This window comes from Protopterus annectens, chromosome 13.part0 (assembly GCF_019279795.1).
Source record: "Protopterus annectens isolate FY-2018-M chromosome 13.part0, PAN1.0, whole genome shotgun sequence".
Lineage (NCBI taxonomy): Eukaryota > Metazoa > Chordata > Ceratodontiformes > Protopteridae > Protopterus > Protopterus annectens.
The window spans coordinates 1,232,435,316-1,232,453,850 of record NC_056747.1 but is presented as its reverse complement, the minus strand read 5'-3'; the positions used below and the strand labels follow the sequence as shown (position 1 = coordinate 1,232,453,850).

The following is an 18,535-nucleotide window of genomic DNA, read 5'->3' as shown; positions in this document are numbered from 1 at the left end:
CCCAGCTTCTCTCCCTTCCCACTGATGAAATTACAGCCTGAAGGCCATAAAGTTTTTCTCTTCTGAAGTAGTGGGACTCGTCTGGTAAAATGGCATACCACAGTACCTCCCAGTGTAGTGGTCCCAGGAAGAAATGAGCCATAGAGAAAGCCAGAATTTGAAGTCAGTGGCAAGCTGATTAAAAAATTACATAACTGCCATCCTGGTAAGTCTTAAATGTTTTGGCAAGAGGTCGTATGGGGGCCAATGATGGTTTCTGATATTGAAAATGTAGTAGCCAGTTGTAACTCATGTCAAGAACACAGAAGTGACCCTGCTACTTTGCTGCTTCACCTATGAGAATATTTAGAGTAACTTTGGAAAATACCTCATTGCATTGATTACTCAGTTTCATTTCTTGGGAATATGTTTTTGGTCATCACTTATTCATAGTGTATAGGTGTGTACTCCCAAACAGTTTTTATTTTGGGTGCAGCTATTAAAAACATGTGTCTGTGTAGCTGGAGTACCAGAAATCCATCTTGTAAAACAATACAGCATTTCTTGTGAACAATTTGCAGCCTTTGTAAGGGGAGAATGTGAAATTACTTCGATTACTTCTATTTCTTCCCTTCCTTCAATGAATATTAATAAGAAGAACCAGTAGCACAAACATTGAAACAGTACATTAAAAATTGATAGGTGAGTATTTTAACACAAGAATGGCTAGAGCATTATTTATTTACTAAATGACATAGTAGTCTACTATTGTAGAATCACCTACCACAGTGTTAATAGATGAAAAAAACAGATCTATTCTGCTTCATCCTGGCTTTGCAAAGAAAGTTAATGCAAAACAAACCATGCATCATTAATGCCATGATAATGCACTGAAATTATGTCCTCCTGAAATTTTTGACTTGGTAAATTTGATAAATATTGGTCCAGGAGAAAATATATACCCAAAAGAATAATTAAAATGATGCATACCGCCCAACCTGTTAGTGCCATAAATCTGGACAGAGCCTAAAATAATGGGGGGACAACAGCCCACAAAATAGGTGCAGATTTTAAATATTGCTCTTATAAACTTAAAAAGTTGCTAGAATAACAGAATTTCTGTTAGCATGCATTTTCTGAATGACATGATATCTGAAACTCAAATGTATGTCATTGTTTAGTGACTTCAGTACATGCAGATTTGCCAGTAAACACAAATTTTATGAGAAGCAAACCAAAAATATGAGATAGTTGAGAGGAAGAATGAGAATATGAAAAAGTAGAAGGCATTTTGCAAACTGCAAACTACTGTATTTTGTGGTTAAACCTGGAAGTAATCAGAAACAAAATCGTAATCGAGTAATCCAGAGTCCATGGCTAAAAGGCTAATAAGACTTTAATGAAATGATTAAATGTATACAAAATTTTGTGTAAAGCATACACTTTCCCAAGTGTTAAGTTACTAAAATGCACTCTTCATAAAGGAGATATTGTGTTGATAAGTCAAAAACAGCATAATTATCCCATCTCGTTATTCAGCTTCGTGCATGGTGCAATAAGGCTAATAAACAGACCAGTGATAACTATGATAGGGGGAAAACTCATTACCACCAGGTAATATTCTTTCTTGAAACGGTGGAATAACAATATTGTGAGAGAAGTAATTATGGCTTTTACTCTAGTACTGATAAAGATTCAGCAAGTGGCAGTTCCAGTTAGAGGTTACATGTTAGAAAAATTGTTATGCCTTGAAGGTTCCACAGAGTTTGAACAGACCTTTAATTACTTTATTTTTTTCTCCTGTGATGTAATGCAAAATATTTTAATAGTATTTTTCTTTTTACAGATCATATGAAAGTTATGCATAAGCAAAGATGTTAGGTTTCATGTTAAACTGTCTTTGCAGGTATGACAGATTATGGATATTTTGTACAAAAAAAAGTACATCAAGCTATAACAGTGCATCTAGAAAATATATTCAGAGCAGTTTTTATTTAAAGTATTTGCAGTGATACTGCTGCCACGAATGCACAGTTTCTGTTCATTTAGCCATTTAGGAAAATGCTTTAGATGCAAAAGTAATGAGCTATGTGCTATAGCTATTATAATCTAGAAATAATGAATTCCTGTGTAAAACCATTACAACAAAAATAGTGAGCTTTAGTCTTCCTTAAATGCTAGATATGCAATAATGTACTGTCACAGATGACTCATAACTGAACTTTCTTTTTCCCCCAAAAAGATCTAGCTTTACTATTTTAACATGAAAGAAATAGCTTGGAAAGTTATACAGAAGTCTGTACTTGTAGCAAGTACCAGTCAATCAATTTGTGGTTGCAGAGCAAAGGAAGACATGATATACCCCTGGAATTAATTTCTTCCACTGTAAAGCATTGATAAATTGTGTTTGGTCTCGAGCATAAGAAAACATTGGACAAGGAATTGCCAAAAAATAAATAAAAATAAGGAAGGCAGAGGTTCTTGAAGTTTGTCTGACCTGAATGATGGGGCTACTGCACATTAGACTTGTAAGTGTTAATGGAGTTCTCTGTGGAAGTCCATTTTCCTATTTGCATTTCAAGATTCTAAAATATTTGTTGAAAGTTGAAATCCTATTGGCTTTGAAAATATTTGCATCTGCTGGAAAGCTGTCATCTTCTCACTTGGACTCTGATCTATTGAAAATTTCTTGCCTTTCTATTTTTGGTTAGTGTCTGTGAAAGGTTATATCTGTCCATATGATAAACCCTCATGTATGCGCCATAGATTTCCATTGTATTTAATGCCAGTATCTTAGTGTCGTTGCTGTTAAACCAGATGCTGTGGAGTACAGTGATCTGTGCCACCTCCAGATCCTCAGACTCAGCAAAAGGTGTCCTGTGCTACCGTGTTATAGACAGTTGTGAAAAAGTAACTTTATGGAAAAAAACATTATGTCTTTAAATTCTTTGCCAGCTACAGTGGAGTTGAAGGCTAACTCCTTAACTGTGACCCAAGTGACTAGGGTTCTTCTACAGGCTAAGGCATTTGTTGAAGCTGGAGCCGGAATGACAGGGCATTGTTTGCTTATCACTTCCAAGAGAGACTGTCTGGGAATGTGCTGGGGGCATACAGCTGATTTCAGTAGCTCTGGAAGTTATATCAGTACGCTGTTAGCCAGTGCTTCAGAAGGTGGGCAGGCAAAGATGGAGATACCATCGTGTAGGTGGAGACATTTCCGTCATGATGCCATTGCAAGCTTATTTAGCTGATGTTAGCCTAGCATATTAGAGAAGATAGGACTTAAGATATAACCTGAGCTGCTGAAATATGATAGCTTGACTTCTTCACTTTTCTTTCCTAGCTGCAGGGGCATTCATAGTCTTCCTTTCCAGAGGGATGAGAAGCATCCAGTGAAGAAAAATGTTATACATTTGGTAGAAATGGTCACATAATAATAGCTTGTATATCAAAAAAATCTTTACAAAACGTGTGTTATAAGAACTAAAAGAAAGTTCAACATTGATTGCTCATATAGGGTTGTGAGGGTGGCCTAATGGTTCAGATGTTTGCCTTACAAACACAAGGTGCAGGGTTTGAGTCTCACAAGGGATAATTGGCTTGGCTTACAATGGCTTGCAAGGTCAGTTAGCCTAGTACTAACCTATGAACTTATAAATGGAGTGTCCCTAGCAAAGATGTCCTTTACATGTCTTGGAAATCTTAAGTCTGCAGAATGTTAGCATTTTCTAGGTATAATTGAATACGGATGAAAATCTGAATTCTTGAAGAAGACATTGGGAGTAGCTTAATCCTGATGAGTAAAAGGAAATCCAAAAAAACTCAGTAGTAAATAGTTTTGAGGCCTAGTGATTATATATTGAGAACCTACATGAGAGATCATATATAAAACTGTAGGAGTTGCTGATTTAACTGTTGCTTATAAGGAATACAAAAATAAATGTCATTGTTAATTATAGTAAGAAAACACTGACCCTAGCTTGCTTAGGAGATATTGGCTAAGTAGAATTAGAGAGAAGTAAAGTGCATACATTCTGAAAGAAAGCACATTTAAAGAGGAAATGAGTGCTCTGAAAGAACTCACAGCTAGCATTCAAATTACATACATGACAAACCTCATTTTTTAAGAAACAAGTCAGTTTCTAATGCTGTGCATTTTAAAACATAAGGAAATGTAGACTTGTTAAATAAAATGTAAGTACTTCTCATAATACGCAAAAGTGGTTTGCAATTGTGATAGCTGTATTGAAACTTAATGCAAATAGTTTGTGTGGAAATTGTAAATAATTATTGGCCTAGTAGCATCTTTGAGACAGTCCCCAAAACCCTGAGATAAAGACCAGTCAGTGTTGACAGGGGGTTAGAAGTTTTTATTCTAAAAATACTTAATCATAAATACTTATAAGAGTTGCATTAATATTGTGAGTGACAAATATTGATGCTTCAGAATGTCAAAACCTGATGTTTTTAAAAAGTTTTATTTATTTTTTATATATTTTTTTTTCAGGATGCTTCACCTGCATATACCCCCTCCCCCCAGCCTCTACCAAACCTACTCCCTTTTGTCTTTTTGAAGCATTGCATTTATCATTTACAGTCCTGAAGTACTTCCATACTCACAAAGATCTGTTTATATATAATTGTGCCTTTTGGTGTATTATTTGCACCTGCTCTTTTTTAGATGACTATAGAAAGTTTATTGCAGAATTCTGCTATTTATTTAGATAATATCATAGCTACTGATGTTGTATCAGAGGGAAATATGCAGAAGTTAAACAAAATGTTAAAGGCTGCAGATACACATTTTAAAAAGAACTGTAGTAATTAGGGCATGTAGTAAATACACACGGACTATGTCCAAAAGTCAGTTTTACTGTAGGGGATATGCATTGAAAGCATATTGGGTTTACTGAAATACTGAAATAGATTCTCACCATATCTTATAACTTATTAAACTCTGTCATTTGTTATGCAAGTATATGTGGTGTAAGCCATCTCAGTGGCATAGAAGGATACATCCATGACCAGGACCTAGGTGACACTACGTTGATTAGTGGCTTGGATATCTGAGGCACTGGTAGGATGGACAGACATATCCATACTGAGAGGGGAGGAAGGACAGGAGCATTTGTGATGCACACAATGCAGTTAAGTTTTCCTGGTGGAGGCTGGGAAAAGACACTGGGAGTAGGTAGTAAAGCTTGCCGATGTCAGATTCCTGCAGAAGTCAAAGGCAGTTTGGAGTGGCCTGTCCATTGCATGTTCCATCTATGGGGGTATTACTGAGACACATGCAGGGAACAGGGCATAACGTTGACCCCCCTCCAGCAACAGTATGATGCTGCAGTAGGATGTCTCAGTCTCCTCACTGATTATGATCATGAGACAGAACAAGTTCAGGAATGGATAGGAGACACCAGTAGATCCAGTGAATGAGGAGAGGCATAAGTGGCAACTGATAACTGTGGGGGTACAGGGACAGGAAAAAATAATGTGAGATTTACATGGGAAAAGGTGTGATAATTATCCTTTCAATTACTTCAAACTTTGCTGTAGTCTGCTAATGTGATTGTTAACTAACAGAATATTGATTCTTTCCCATGATGCTTCACCCTATGGCATAGGAGATGTGCTTTCACAGAGAATATCTGGTGGAACTAAGAGCCCTTCTGGTTTTATGCTTCATATACTGATGCCTTCTGAGCATTAGTACTTATACCTAGGCAAAGAAAGTTTGTTAATTATTTTATAAGCAGAGATTTCATAAGTACACTTACGTTTTATATATATATATATATATATATATATATATATATATATACACACACACACACACACACACACCTACATATCACAAACTAATGATTTCTTACTATGTTCATTGTAAAGAAAGCAGTTCAAATAATGGGTCCACCAAGACAGCATGAGAATAAAATTGTTCACAGACTTGGGAAGTGATGATAATGTTGTTACCAGTTTCAGAAAAGACTATAGACTTTCATAAACCTGATCAATTTCTTCAGGAAAAAGTCAACAACAGTCACTATTAACCAAAAAAGTCAGCTAGGCTCACCGGTCCCAATAAAGGCAGCTTGAATGCAGACTTACAGTATTCCTTCAGGAAAAAACACTCGCATAAAAACACTTTATTGCACAAGATTAAAGTGATGTTTTTTCCTGAAGGAATACTGTAAGTTTGTGTCCAAGCTGCCTTTATTGGCACCGGTGAGCCTAGCTGACTTTTTTGCTAATATAAACCTGATCAAGTATTGGTTTTAGATACTGATGATGGTGAAACAGTAAATTCTGAACAAATTAAATATTGGACTTTCAAAGATGTATTTTTCTCATAAGTTCATGAATTTGTTTTGAAAAAAAATGCCCTAAAATCTCGGAGCCAAAGTTTATGCCACACTGTGGTGATGTTAAATGTCAGAGGTGGGTTACGTATTGTGATTGGCTGGAATCATACATAATTTTGTAGTACTGGAAATGTTCCATCAGGGTAATCCTAAAATACATAAAACAAAAGGTTTAGTCATATCATATGTATGTTAGAATGGTATGGTTCAGTATGTGGAAAATGGAGAAAAGATGTGCGCGAGTGTCAAACAGTAAATCTCCATCAGATTCACCTTTACAGTATTAGAAAAGGCATAAAGAGTCGTACTTATCTAAATTGCTTGTGAAATCCATGCTTCAGCTCTAGGAAGAATATTTCTGGTTGTGATTCATGCTTGTTCAAAGTGGCTAGATGTGTATGCCAGGAATTCTGAATATGTAGTATTCCAGAAATAATAGTGTGTTATAACAGATCTTGTTTCCCTAATGTGTAATTCTAAAATTAAGCCATGTTGCTAATGTATTGTTTCATGTTTTATTAATTGACATAACACAGAGAGTTGTTCAAACTTTAAAAATGTGATTATTAAAATGAGTCTGCTAGAAAAAGACAGTCAACATTTATTTTTCAGGTAAAGAATGACCCCATTAGATGATAGGTTCATAGGTAGGTAGGTACTAGGCTATCGGCCCAAGGGCCTACGTAAGCCTAGCCAACAAGATTCCCTGGCTTACACAACCCAAGAAAGTTATTTTCTTGTGCCTCTGTCGAGCAGAGACACAGAAGTGATCCCATCCACTCATCAAAATTTTTCTTGAAGAGTGCTAATGAAGAACTTTGCTTGACATAGATGGGTAGCCTGTTCCAGAGTATGGGAAGTCTTAGGTTTATCTCCAGCAGAAATACTTATATCAGGAAGAATGAGATCCATGTTTGACCTGTGTTAACCAGATCTGAAAGCAGAAAAGTATGGAAATTGTGAGCTCTAAAATATACAGAGCTACATTAGAAAGTTTTGTTCTTAGAGATACAGTACATTTGAGAAGCTGCAGTTGTTGTCCCAAATGGATCTCTGGCATAACTTGAGAGGTATTCAGGACCTCTGTCTTAGGCTGTAAATCATTAATCATAATTTATGTGTGAGGAAGAATGTTGGCCAAATCATATAAAGATTATGGAGACTGGACCATTTTGTGAATCCAGAAAAGAATTGAAGACTTCTTGAGGTTGTGAAACCTATGTATGACAGGTGCCTACCTACTCAACTAAAACATTGTTAGATAGTGATACATTTTTTTTCCAGTGAAATGTTAAGATTAAGCATTGATTTAATCAAAGGCCTGGTGGTCTACCCAGAGATTCTTGGTTAGAAAGTGGTACTGAAACCTGGAAATAGTAAAGTGAATCTTTTGAGGCTATGTGGTAAGTAAGCTGTAATGCCCTCCAGGGTGGGTACTGTAGAAAACTAATGGGAGATCTAGGAATATTTTGAGACCTGATACCACAGCTACTACTACTTCAGAGTTTTTCCACCCTGGGGCAGAGTTATATTTATTTATTTTACATTTGTTTACTGGGGAGGTCCGACTGGACAAAACTGTCTGTTTTCAGTGGAGGCCCGAGGAGAAAAGCTCCAGAAACAATTGCTAACATACTATACATAAGATATTTACATGAGCATTGTGGTTTACACATACAGTTATAAAATGTAGCAGGTAATTTATTTATTTATTTTACATTTGTTAACCGGGATAGTCCGTCTTGGTGTGAACCCATTTTCAGTGGAGGCCCAGGGAGAAAAGCTCCATAAAACAGTAATTACATAGGCAAAAAAATCAAAGAATAAATAGTGATATTTTGAAGTAGTTATAAATATACATTAACATCATTAAATGTAACATCAAATATACAGGATAAAAATAATATATATATAGGATGAAAATAATATAAATTAATACAAAAACAACATCAAATAGATTGGATAGAAGAGTTAAATCATAGAGGGGAAAAAGGGAGACAAAAAGGTAAATTAGTCAGGATTAACTAAAGTGAATAGGGAAGAGGTGGTGGTTAGAGGAAAATATCAGATACGAAAATAGGGGGTTAAGGATAGTGATGAGGCATATAGGGAAGAGATTACCCTGGTTTGACACAGGAGCAGATCTAGTGGCTATATAAGTAGTCATTTATTTTTTTCTTGAATTGATTTATATCAGTGACATTTAATATATGTTGGGGGATAGAATTCCAATTTTTGGAGATATAGTGGGAAAAAAGGAATCCCCAGCCCGGTTGTTACTTTTAGAGACTTGCAAGAGAGTTTTATGTGTAGATCAGAGAAGACGAGAGTTATTATGGGGTTTGACTAAGTATTGTAATGCTGGGAGGAAAATATATGAAAGGAAGTTGTTTGTAGGGACGGTTAGTGGGGTGAAAAAGCATAAGCTTGGTCTTATTAGGATTTAGTATAAGGTTAGCTTTGGAAAGTCAAGATTCCACTTGGAGAAAGGATTGTTGTGTGATTTCTTGTAGTGGGAGGGAGGATACTTTACATATGAGAGTAGTGTCATCTGTATATAGTCAACAACTAATAATAACAATATATTATATAATAATAACATACATATTTACTGTAGAGGCCAGGAGAAGACTACCTACTTGTTAGTTCTTGTCTTTTTTTTTTTTTTTTCATTTTCCAGTTTTTAAAACTCATTTTTAAAGAAGAAATTCTGGTTTCAGTGTTCATAGGTGTGTACTAGGCTAATGGCCCTGGAGCCTTTATAAGCTTATCTCATAGGATTACCCTGGTATCATGCCACCCGACCTTAGTTTCTAGAGCCTCTGTCGAGCAGAGCCACTGGAGTGATCCCCTGGGTGAATTTTCTATTTCCCATCCACTCATCAAGATTTCTCTTGGAGGGCCAGTGAGGTACTCTGTTTGACATGTATTGGAAGTCTATTCCATAGCATGGGCAGTCTCTGGGTTATGAACCTGTCCCTCCAGCATGTTCTGTTGATTGTGGTAATGAGGTTGAGGTCTCTGGAGCGTATGCTGCGGAGGGATTGGGATTTCTTTCTAACAGAGCTGGGTCAGACATGGCTTTGTAAGTTAACCAGAGATCGCCTCTAAGTAGGCGATATGAGACAGAGAATAGTTGGAGTTTTTTGAGTCTGTCCATATAGGACAAGTGTTTAAGGTCTAGGATCCTATTTGTGAGGTACTTTTGCAGCCTGTCCAGTTGTTGCAGGTGTCTAGTGAGGTACATGCCAAATGGGGCATTGTACTCGATGACTGGCCTAATGAGGGAAGAGTAGAGGGAGACAATGACCTCTTTCTTCCTGGATGCAAAACCCTTAGTAATGAGATGTGCCATATAGAAGTACTTTCTGACCACAGTGGCAGTGTGGTGGTTGAAAGAGAGGTTGCTATCAACCTGTATTCCCAGATCTCTTATAACGCCTTCTGTGTTCAGTGGACTATCATCGACTTGGTAGTTCATTCATAGGAAGTGGGGTTTTCCCAAAGGGGATGACAACATATTTTTTTGGCATTGAGCTTAAGGCCATAGTTCTGACACCAGTCGTTGGTCTCAGTGAGGCCTTTCTGTAGGATGGCAACATCACTTTTGGAGTTAATAATGGCTCCCAACTTGCAATCGTCTGTGAACTTTGTCAGCCAGAGTCCCTTCGTGTTGGCCTGGACTTCTGAGAAGTAGATACCAAACAGGAAAGGACCCAGGATCAATCCCTGTGAGCCTCCACAGGTGACTGGTCGGCAGTCTGACTTGGAGTCAGCTACTTCCGCACTGTGGATTCTATCTGTGAGCCAGTTTGCAACCCACCTAGAGATATAGGGGTTGATGCCTAGCTTAGTGAGTTTTTCTATGATTCCTGAGTGGGGAATGGTATCTAAGGCCTTGGCCAGATCAAGGTAGGCTGTATGAACCACCTTGCCTTCATCCACAGCTCTGGTGACTGACTCAAAGAAGTCGACCAGGTTGAGCAGAGGCATGATCCTACCCTTCACAAAACCAAACTGTGTGGGATCCAGAGTTTGGAGATTCCTTATATCCTTGTTTATTAGGTCCATGATGATGCGTTCCATAGCTTTGCATATCAAATGTGTCAGGCTAATGAGGTGATAGTTCCCAGGGTCTGTAGTTGCTCCTCCTTTGTGGAGAGGGATGACTATAGTAGTGCGCCATTCGGTAGGGACAAAGCTTGCGGTGATTGAACAGGGCACACAGGTGAGGTGCCAGTTCACTCTGTAGTTCATGTAGAACACAGCCAGGGATATTTTCAGGTCCCATAGAAGCTGTATGCTTGGCCTTGGACAGTGATGTTTTAACCTGTGAAGCAGTAATACTGGGTGCCTGGAAATCTACTGGTATTGTGATTGGTCCTTTGGGGGAGGGGTAAAGTTGGCACTGAATCTGTCGGCCAGTATATTGGCAATATCTGTTGGCTTGGTATAGGAGGTACCATTGTGCAGTAGGTCAGAGCAAATCTGGGTATTGCCGTGAAGATTCTTTACATAATTATAGAAGGCCTTGTGGTTGTCTTTACTACCTGCTGCAATTCTGTTTTCATAGCTAGCTTTAGAGGATTTGATGAGGGATCTCAACTTTTTGTTGAGGCTCATAAGGGAGTTTTTCCAGTCTTGGGACTTCACCTTATTTTGCATCAGTTTCCTCCTCCTGTTGTAGAGTTTGATTATGGCAGGGGACCACCAGATTGGCTTCCTGTTTTTGGAGGAGAGCGTCTTGGTTCAATTGGGTATGGTGAGATTCATGCATTTGTGTACATGTTCGTATAGTGTATGATTTGGCGGTCATGCAACTATTCTCCATTTGCATGGGTGCCATGAAATTAGCCACCTCTGTTCTTAGGAGCCAATAGTTAGCTTTGGAGAGGTTTTTCGTGGTGGTTACCTTTACGGGGAGGGGGATGTGGATTTCTAAGATGATTCGTTCATGGTCGGATCTAACCAGGGAGGAGTTGACCGTTGGTGTAGAGCAACGTTCACCCATGTTAGTAATGACCAGGTCAAGGATGTTGCTACCTCTAGTGGGGGTAAGAATGAGCTGGTCCAGGGCATTGGAATTAATGAATTCCAGGAAACATTGGGCAAGTGTATTGGTACATGAGTAGTTTTCTCAGTTAATGGAGGTGTAGTTGAAGTCGCCCAGTATGAGAGTGTTAGGTTGGACCCTAATATTCTCCAGGGTGCTTAGGAATGTGGAGTGAGTGTCTTGGGACATGGTTGGGGACCTGTAACAGGCTACGACCTGACTCACTGTCTTACCTAATGTTAACTGCACCTGAAGTATCTCTGATGCATTATGTTGGGCTACCAGTCTGGAGATGTGCGCATCTTTTATGAATATGGAAACCCCACCGCCTTTGGAGCCTCTGTCCAAATTCTGGGGCCGAAAGGTGTGGAATGAGTTATAGCCTGGTAGTGCAGAGGTACTTTCTGCTGCCTTGAACCAGGTCTTTGTTACAGCACAAATGTTGATGTTCTCCATTTTAAGGAGTGCTTTGAGTGAGTGCATTTTGAGATTTAGACGTCTAGCGTTGAGCAGCATGACCCTCAGATTGCATTTGTTTGCAGCTATTATCGTGGTAATTTGGTCTTTGGAACACCGCCTAAAAAATGCACTATTAGGGTGGCAAGAGCCTTAGCCAGTATCCGGAAGCCCAGGGGTGACAGATGCAGGCCATCTCTGGCAAAGCATCAAGGTCTGTCAGTCATGTCATCCCAGGCAGATAGATACTGGATCCCCTTAGAATGGCATCAGAAACTTAGCCAATTCTTGAAATCAATAATTTTCTGCTTGTACTGTGGTATCGTTCTGGGTGATGGTAGGATGCTGCTCAGGGCTAGGGTCATACCCGCCTGGGCTACATAATCTGAGAGCAACTCCATGTTTCCTTTCATGTAGTCCAGGGAGGTACGTCTCAGGTCATTCACACCCACATGTGTAATGACAGAGTCATATTTGTACCTGTTGTTGAGGGACCTGAGTGCGTGCGTTATGTGGCAGATCCCGACACCTGACAGGCAGCTGACTGTTACTTTCTTCTTATTCAGCCTAGTGAGTGGAACATCAGTGTGTGTCATTATCGAGTCACCTATGACTAGTGTACTGGGCATGCTGTTTTGCCTTAGGGACTTGGGTTGAGTGGCACACTTTTTAGAAGAGTTATGCGTCTCGTGATTAGTGTTGTGTTGTGGTGGTCGAGTGCGTTTCTGCCTTGGAGGTGTCTGCTGTTTGTGTAGAATTTTGCTGAGCACCTCTGTGAAGGTGGGTTTGTGGTTTTTTGTGAAGGCAGTGCTGCTGTGTGTTCTGGAGGGTTATGTTTTCCATGTGTTGTGTGGTGCAAGTGCTGACCTTTTCCTCTTGACCAGCTATTCCAGTCTTGGCAGGAGAGTGCGTGGCTTCCAGTTTGGATATATAAGTGCATCTCTCGCAAGTGTGAGTGTTGGGAGGTAAGAGGAGAGGGTTGTCGGTGTACATGAAGCAGTTGCTACATTGCCTCAGGATGCCCAAGTTCAACAGGTTAATAGGAGAAAGCACAGGAAACTGACCTTTAGACATGCCTGGAGGGGTTGGCATTAATAATAAGCACTGGTTACTACGTTAATGAACACTGTAGTGGTCTGTAGCGGAAATTACTTGCATTTGACCTATGGTTTGATTTTTTAACATTTTGATATGAACAGAGAAAAGTCAGTAGGGGAGATAAAATTAGCAAATTGGCCACTTTAATTGAGAGCATGCTCTGTGAAGTTAATGTTGCAAAACACAGAGCAGTATAATGAAGGCATAAATCACTTATATAGTGTGTAATATGGGTAAGAATGGCATGAGTCGAAATTCAATTTAAATGTGAAAAATATAATTTGTAAATGGAATTCCAATTGCAATTTTTACATGGAGCAAGACTCCCACATCCTCTGTGCAAGGTGGCTTTTCTCCTTGATTTCCTCCCATAAAACAGTCAGCTCTGAGATTATTGCTCTTCAGGTAAAGGAGATTATCCCTCATTCTCACTTAGCAATAGCTACCACTTGCATTCTTCTCAACCACTTTAAACTATTCGCTTATACCTGATTACTTATTTAAGGGCTGCCATGAGCTTAGAAACCAAATTGCCCACTTTTGTTTTGCAGCATTTTAAGTGATGGGAAGGATATTTCACACTTTTATTACCTGTGTTTATGTTGTATTTGAACACAGTTAAAAAGTAATTTGGTTTCAGAATGGTGTTGGAATGTCTGTTGTTTTCTTGTTATCGTTACTTGTAGAATTTGTATTATTGTTTAATTTTAAATCATAATTGCTTAGTCTTTCTTAGTCAATGAAACAGATGCACCTTGAAAGTAGAATTTGCAATGTGGTTGAATAAGTGATGTGTTACCCACTGAAAACAAGATTTAAATTAATATTTTTTGTGCTCGCAGCTGGAGTTGCAGTAGTGTGACCCACTGCAGAAATGTTGAATCATCTTCTTTTACAGAATGATAAATCATTTGATTCAAATTATTTATTATTTGTATTTTCAGACAAAGGATAATCCAGAGGCCATGAATATTTTCACTACTGTTGCCAATGAGCTGATGCGAAAGGACAAGTACATGAATACTCTGTTTTCAAGCCATGTTCGCAAGGTAATAACAGCAATAAGGCAAGAAGGGCTGTGTTGGATTCCAACTTACTCCTGTCAGTGAATACATTGTTACTGTTTTGGATGAAAAAGTATAAAATTTGAAGTTTGGATTTCACTTTTGTCATGAAAGAGAACCACATGAGGCCAAATGTAAGGCTCATGGAAAGTATGATGTAGCAGCCTTTCCTGTGAGTTGCCTTACTGAAATCTTATAATACCTTAGGGGTGGTGGTTGTTGCCATCTGGTAACTTTTGTTCTGTGCATCCCACCCAAGTTGTACTGCATGTCTGTGAAGAGTCAGATGCCTCTGGTAGTGAGGGCAGTTCTCCTCATGCACATTCACCTTCCTTTCCTGGTAATGTACCCAAGGGTGAGTGGTTTGCATGAGTTTGATACTTGCTTACTGTTGTGACACAGTGACAGTGATCTATACCAGCTCTAGGATTCGTTGTACATCTTAATCTTCCACAGACATCATTTGGACAGAGTTGCATGTAACTGTAGGCTAAAAGTTATTCCTAAATTAGTTCCTCCTTTGTACATTTAGGACTCTGAAGGCGATATGTTATTTCTTTCTTTCTTTATTTAAGTTATTTATTTATTTGGTTGGCTGGTTGCTTTACATTTGATTCCTGGGAAAATCCAACTGTACCCATTTTCAGAGGAGGCCTGGAGAGAAAGGCTCCAGCAGCACAACACTTAATACATGTAGAGTAACGCACAATTTGTAATGCAATTGCGATGGAAGAGACAGCAGTGCAATATTTACACAATACAAATGAGGTAGCACAAAAAACAACAGTACGGTATTTAATGTTCTTGTATTTATAGTTTATAGTTTATAATTTACAGTTCTTGTACTTACAATTCTTTTATTGGCCAGAAAGTCCCATCAAATAACTGTTATATGCCCTTTACAGGTCAGCTATATTATGTAGGTTGCACTGTCTGTTGCTGAAGAATGAAAAGTGCTGATGAAATTGCATACTTTCTCTTTGAGAATCCTTTCAGCTTTATCTGATGTTGTGAGGACTTGCGTAATTTATCACTTAACCAGTGACTATTCTAAAAATAGTGAGCCTTTGTTCACAACCAAGCACTGTGTCTCAGTGGTCAAGGTTGCTGAAGATTGTATAGAATTACAGCGTAGATAGGGAAAATCCTAAGCTGGACACAGTAAAGTGATGGGAAAGAGTTGAGAAAGCTAGTAATCTACAGTAAACCAGTAACAGTAAGGTTAAAACTTCAGTGAAAACTAATGTGGAAGTGTGCCACCAGAAGAAGGAAGATGAAGGAACCAGTGTGGCTTGGGATGTAAGAGGAACTAGAAATGAAGAAAAGAAAAAAAAAAGTACATAGCAATAAAATATGAACAGGGGAGAGCAGGTGACAAAATGTTAGCAAGGGGCCAGAAAAAGGCAGAAAATGTAATTCAACAAACCGGGTGATCCCAGAGAAGGAACTGGCCAGGATCATGAGAACTGAATAAAAGACATTCTGGCATATATCCACTGAGTATCCTTGGAGGAATTGTCAAGATACTTTGTTACTGGTACAGAGTCGCTGAGTTCAGGAGTGCTGAAGACCAGCCATAAGTACTAAATTAGTTCTCCATATAATTATTGATAAAGAAAAGATAAAGCAGAATGCCAGAATGGAAGAAAATGGGTAGATATGGATGGAGAAAAAAAATGGGCAGAGAGGGAATGTAGCAAGGTAACCAGGGGAAGAAATTCAAGAATCTTTGGGGTAATGAGGCTCAAGATCTGTATGAGCTGTTTCCAGTAAAGCTTTGTGAAGTACTTTTAGAATGATATAGCCAGATGGTGGCTGTAAAGCATCCAAGGTCCAGTCCAGCCCACCCAGTCAACAAGTAACCTGTGTGGCACTGCATGACTGGAGAATGTGGTAGTATTTACTTTGCAAGTTTCACTTGTGTGAGTCTTGGAAGGATCCATGTAGTTACCTGACTATTAATCTCACTTCCATCGTAGGGCAGGTTATGGAAAATATTCTATTGAGCAGCCTGAAAAGGTTCCTTAATGCCATGGCCCTTGCAGCTGAGCAAAATCTTAGCTGCAAACAGCATGTGTTTTACGAGTTCAGCTTGAAATAATTCTGAAAATGGGTCATGCTAAAGTGGACAAGTGAAACCCTGTGGATGTGGTTTATCTGAGTTTTAAATATGTCCTTTAACACCATACTTTAGAGAATACGGATACAGAATTTAGATTTTTGGGTACTGCCTAAAAATGGTGCAATGGATAGAAAAATGGCTGACTGGCTAAAGTCAGTGTGTGACATTTGGGATTAACTATCAGAAGAAATGCCAGTAACCATGGAAATACTATGGAGTTCAGTATGCAGACCAGTCCTGTTTAGCATATTTTTTGCACATGGGTCATTCTGGTGTGAGAGTAAAGTCAACTTCAATGACGACACAAGTATTGATGTGGTGATCATAGGTGTAATGGGCTAGTTATTAGTGAGTCCTTCTGCAGTCTGAGTTGTAGGCAGTTAAATGGCAGCTGGAATGCATATCAGAAAAGTGCCAGAATGTACATTGTGGTAGAATGAAGTCAGAGAAGGAATACATGGCTGAAGATGATGGCCCTAGAAAGCACATTTGAGAAGGAAAGGGATGCAGGAAGTCAGTTTTTTGTTGTATTATTTATTAGTCTCTGACAAGGGGAACAAACATTCTGGATCTGGTCCTCAACATGTCAAACAGATGCACTGCTGCAACTGTCGGACTCTCGTTAGTTAAAACTGATGACAAATCAATCACCTTCAAGCTGGCACTAACACCAGAACTCATAAATGGTGAAATCGCACTAAAAAACTTTATCAAGGCAAACTATACCCTCCTAGGTGAAGGTATAAATGCATTCCAAGCCCCACCACAAGCTGGAAGTGATAACTATGCTGAAGCTTGCTCTAAAGCTCTTTACAATCACTTGCATAAGTGTATAAACTCGGGCGTACCAGAAAGAATCAAAGCCAGAGCCCCAATTAAAAACAACCTGCCATAGTGGACATCCAGCATCAGCAAACTTTACAATAAACACAAAAAGTTGCTGTCAAAGAAAACAAAGGCAAGGCCCCAACAATGGAAAAGCACTCTCCTCAGCCTCAACAGGCAAATAAACTTGTCAAATCCTCCAAGGGCTCCTTTGAGAGAAACTTAGCGAGTATAGCCAAGGATAACCATAAGGCCTTTTGCAGCTACATATATAACCTAAGGGGTAGGACCCAAGCATGTGCAGAACTAGTGGTCAACGGTATCACACCCACTGACCCCACAGATATAGCAAACTTCCTAGCGGATAGGTTTGGCTAAAATGTCACTCCCTTATCCCCTCCTAACTTACAACAAACCGTCCCCCAGACTCCCTCCACACACACACTACATATCTGAAGAGCAGGTCCTTAAAGCCTTGTCCAAGGCAAAAAACATAGCCTCTATGGGATCAGACGACATACAAGACTATCTTCTAAACAGGCTAAAACATGAACTAGCATCACCACTTAGTACCCTTTTCAGTCAGCCTAACCACGGGCTTTGTTCCCAAGGAATGGAGAACAACAACAGTTATTACCCTCCACAAAGGTGGCCTAGCAACAGACCCAGGGAATTACAGACCCATAAACCTGACCATCCTCATTTGTAAGGCCATGGAATGTATCATTATTGACCTCATAAACAAAGACATAGGTGACCTCCAAACCCTGGATCCTTCCCAATTTGGCTTCCTGAAGGGCAGGTCCTGCCTGTTAAATCTGGTAGATTTCTTTGAAAATGTGACCAAGGCCATTGATGAGGGCAAATATGTGCAACACTGCATACCTCGACCAGACATAGGCCTTCGACAGAATCCCACATTCAAGCATTACCAGTAAACTTAAACTGAATGTAAACCCCTTCATTGTAAGATGGGTTGCCAACTGGCTCACAAACCAGACACGCACACTATCAAAGTGGGTGACTCCACATCAACCAACAGACATGTTCCCAGTGGTGTGCCACAGGAGTCAGTGCTGGGCCCCCTGCTGTTTGGTATATACTTCTCAGAAGTTCAGGTCAAAAGTAAGGGGCTGTGGCTGACTAAGTTTGCAGATGACTGCAAACTAGATACAATCATTGAATCCCCAAATGATGTCAGTATAATCCAAGAAGGTCTCGCTCAGACCAGCGACTGGTGTATTAGTCACAGTCTCAAACTGAATACAGAAAAATGCATCAGCATTCCCTTCAGCACAAATAATGTCCCCTCACACTATCAAATCAGCAATAATACCCTAAGTACCCATGAAGTGGTAAGGGACCTGGGATCACAAGTTGACTGTGACCTTAACTTTAACCACCATGTGTCTACTGTAGTAAGGAAAGCTTTTTACATAGCACACTTGATTAGTAAAGGCATTGCTTTGAGAGCAAAAGAAGTTATTACCCCCCTATACTCGGCACTAATCCAGCCCATAGTTGAGTATAACGCCCCATTTGGCATGTACTGTACTAAGCACCTGCGGCAATTAAA

At 39.3% G+C, this 18,535-nt stretch overlaps 1 protein-coding gene across 1 annotated transcript in view; it reads left to right on the top strand.

Moving 5' to 3' along the window:
• The window catches only part of MYO1D (myosin ID), a 2,136,961-nt gene that overhangs the window by 1,925,480 nt on the left and 192,946 nt on the right, over positions 1–18,535 (top strand). The window contains exon 19 of the mRNA XM_044055239.1: positions 13,893–13,997. Within this exon, the coding sequence (XP_043911174.1) occupies positions 13,893–13,997 (105 nt within the window). The remainder of the gene's footprint in view (positions 1–13,892; positions 13,998–18,535) is intronic.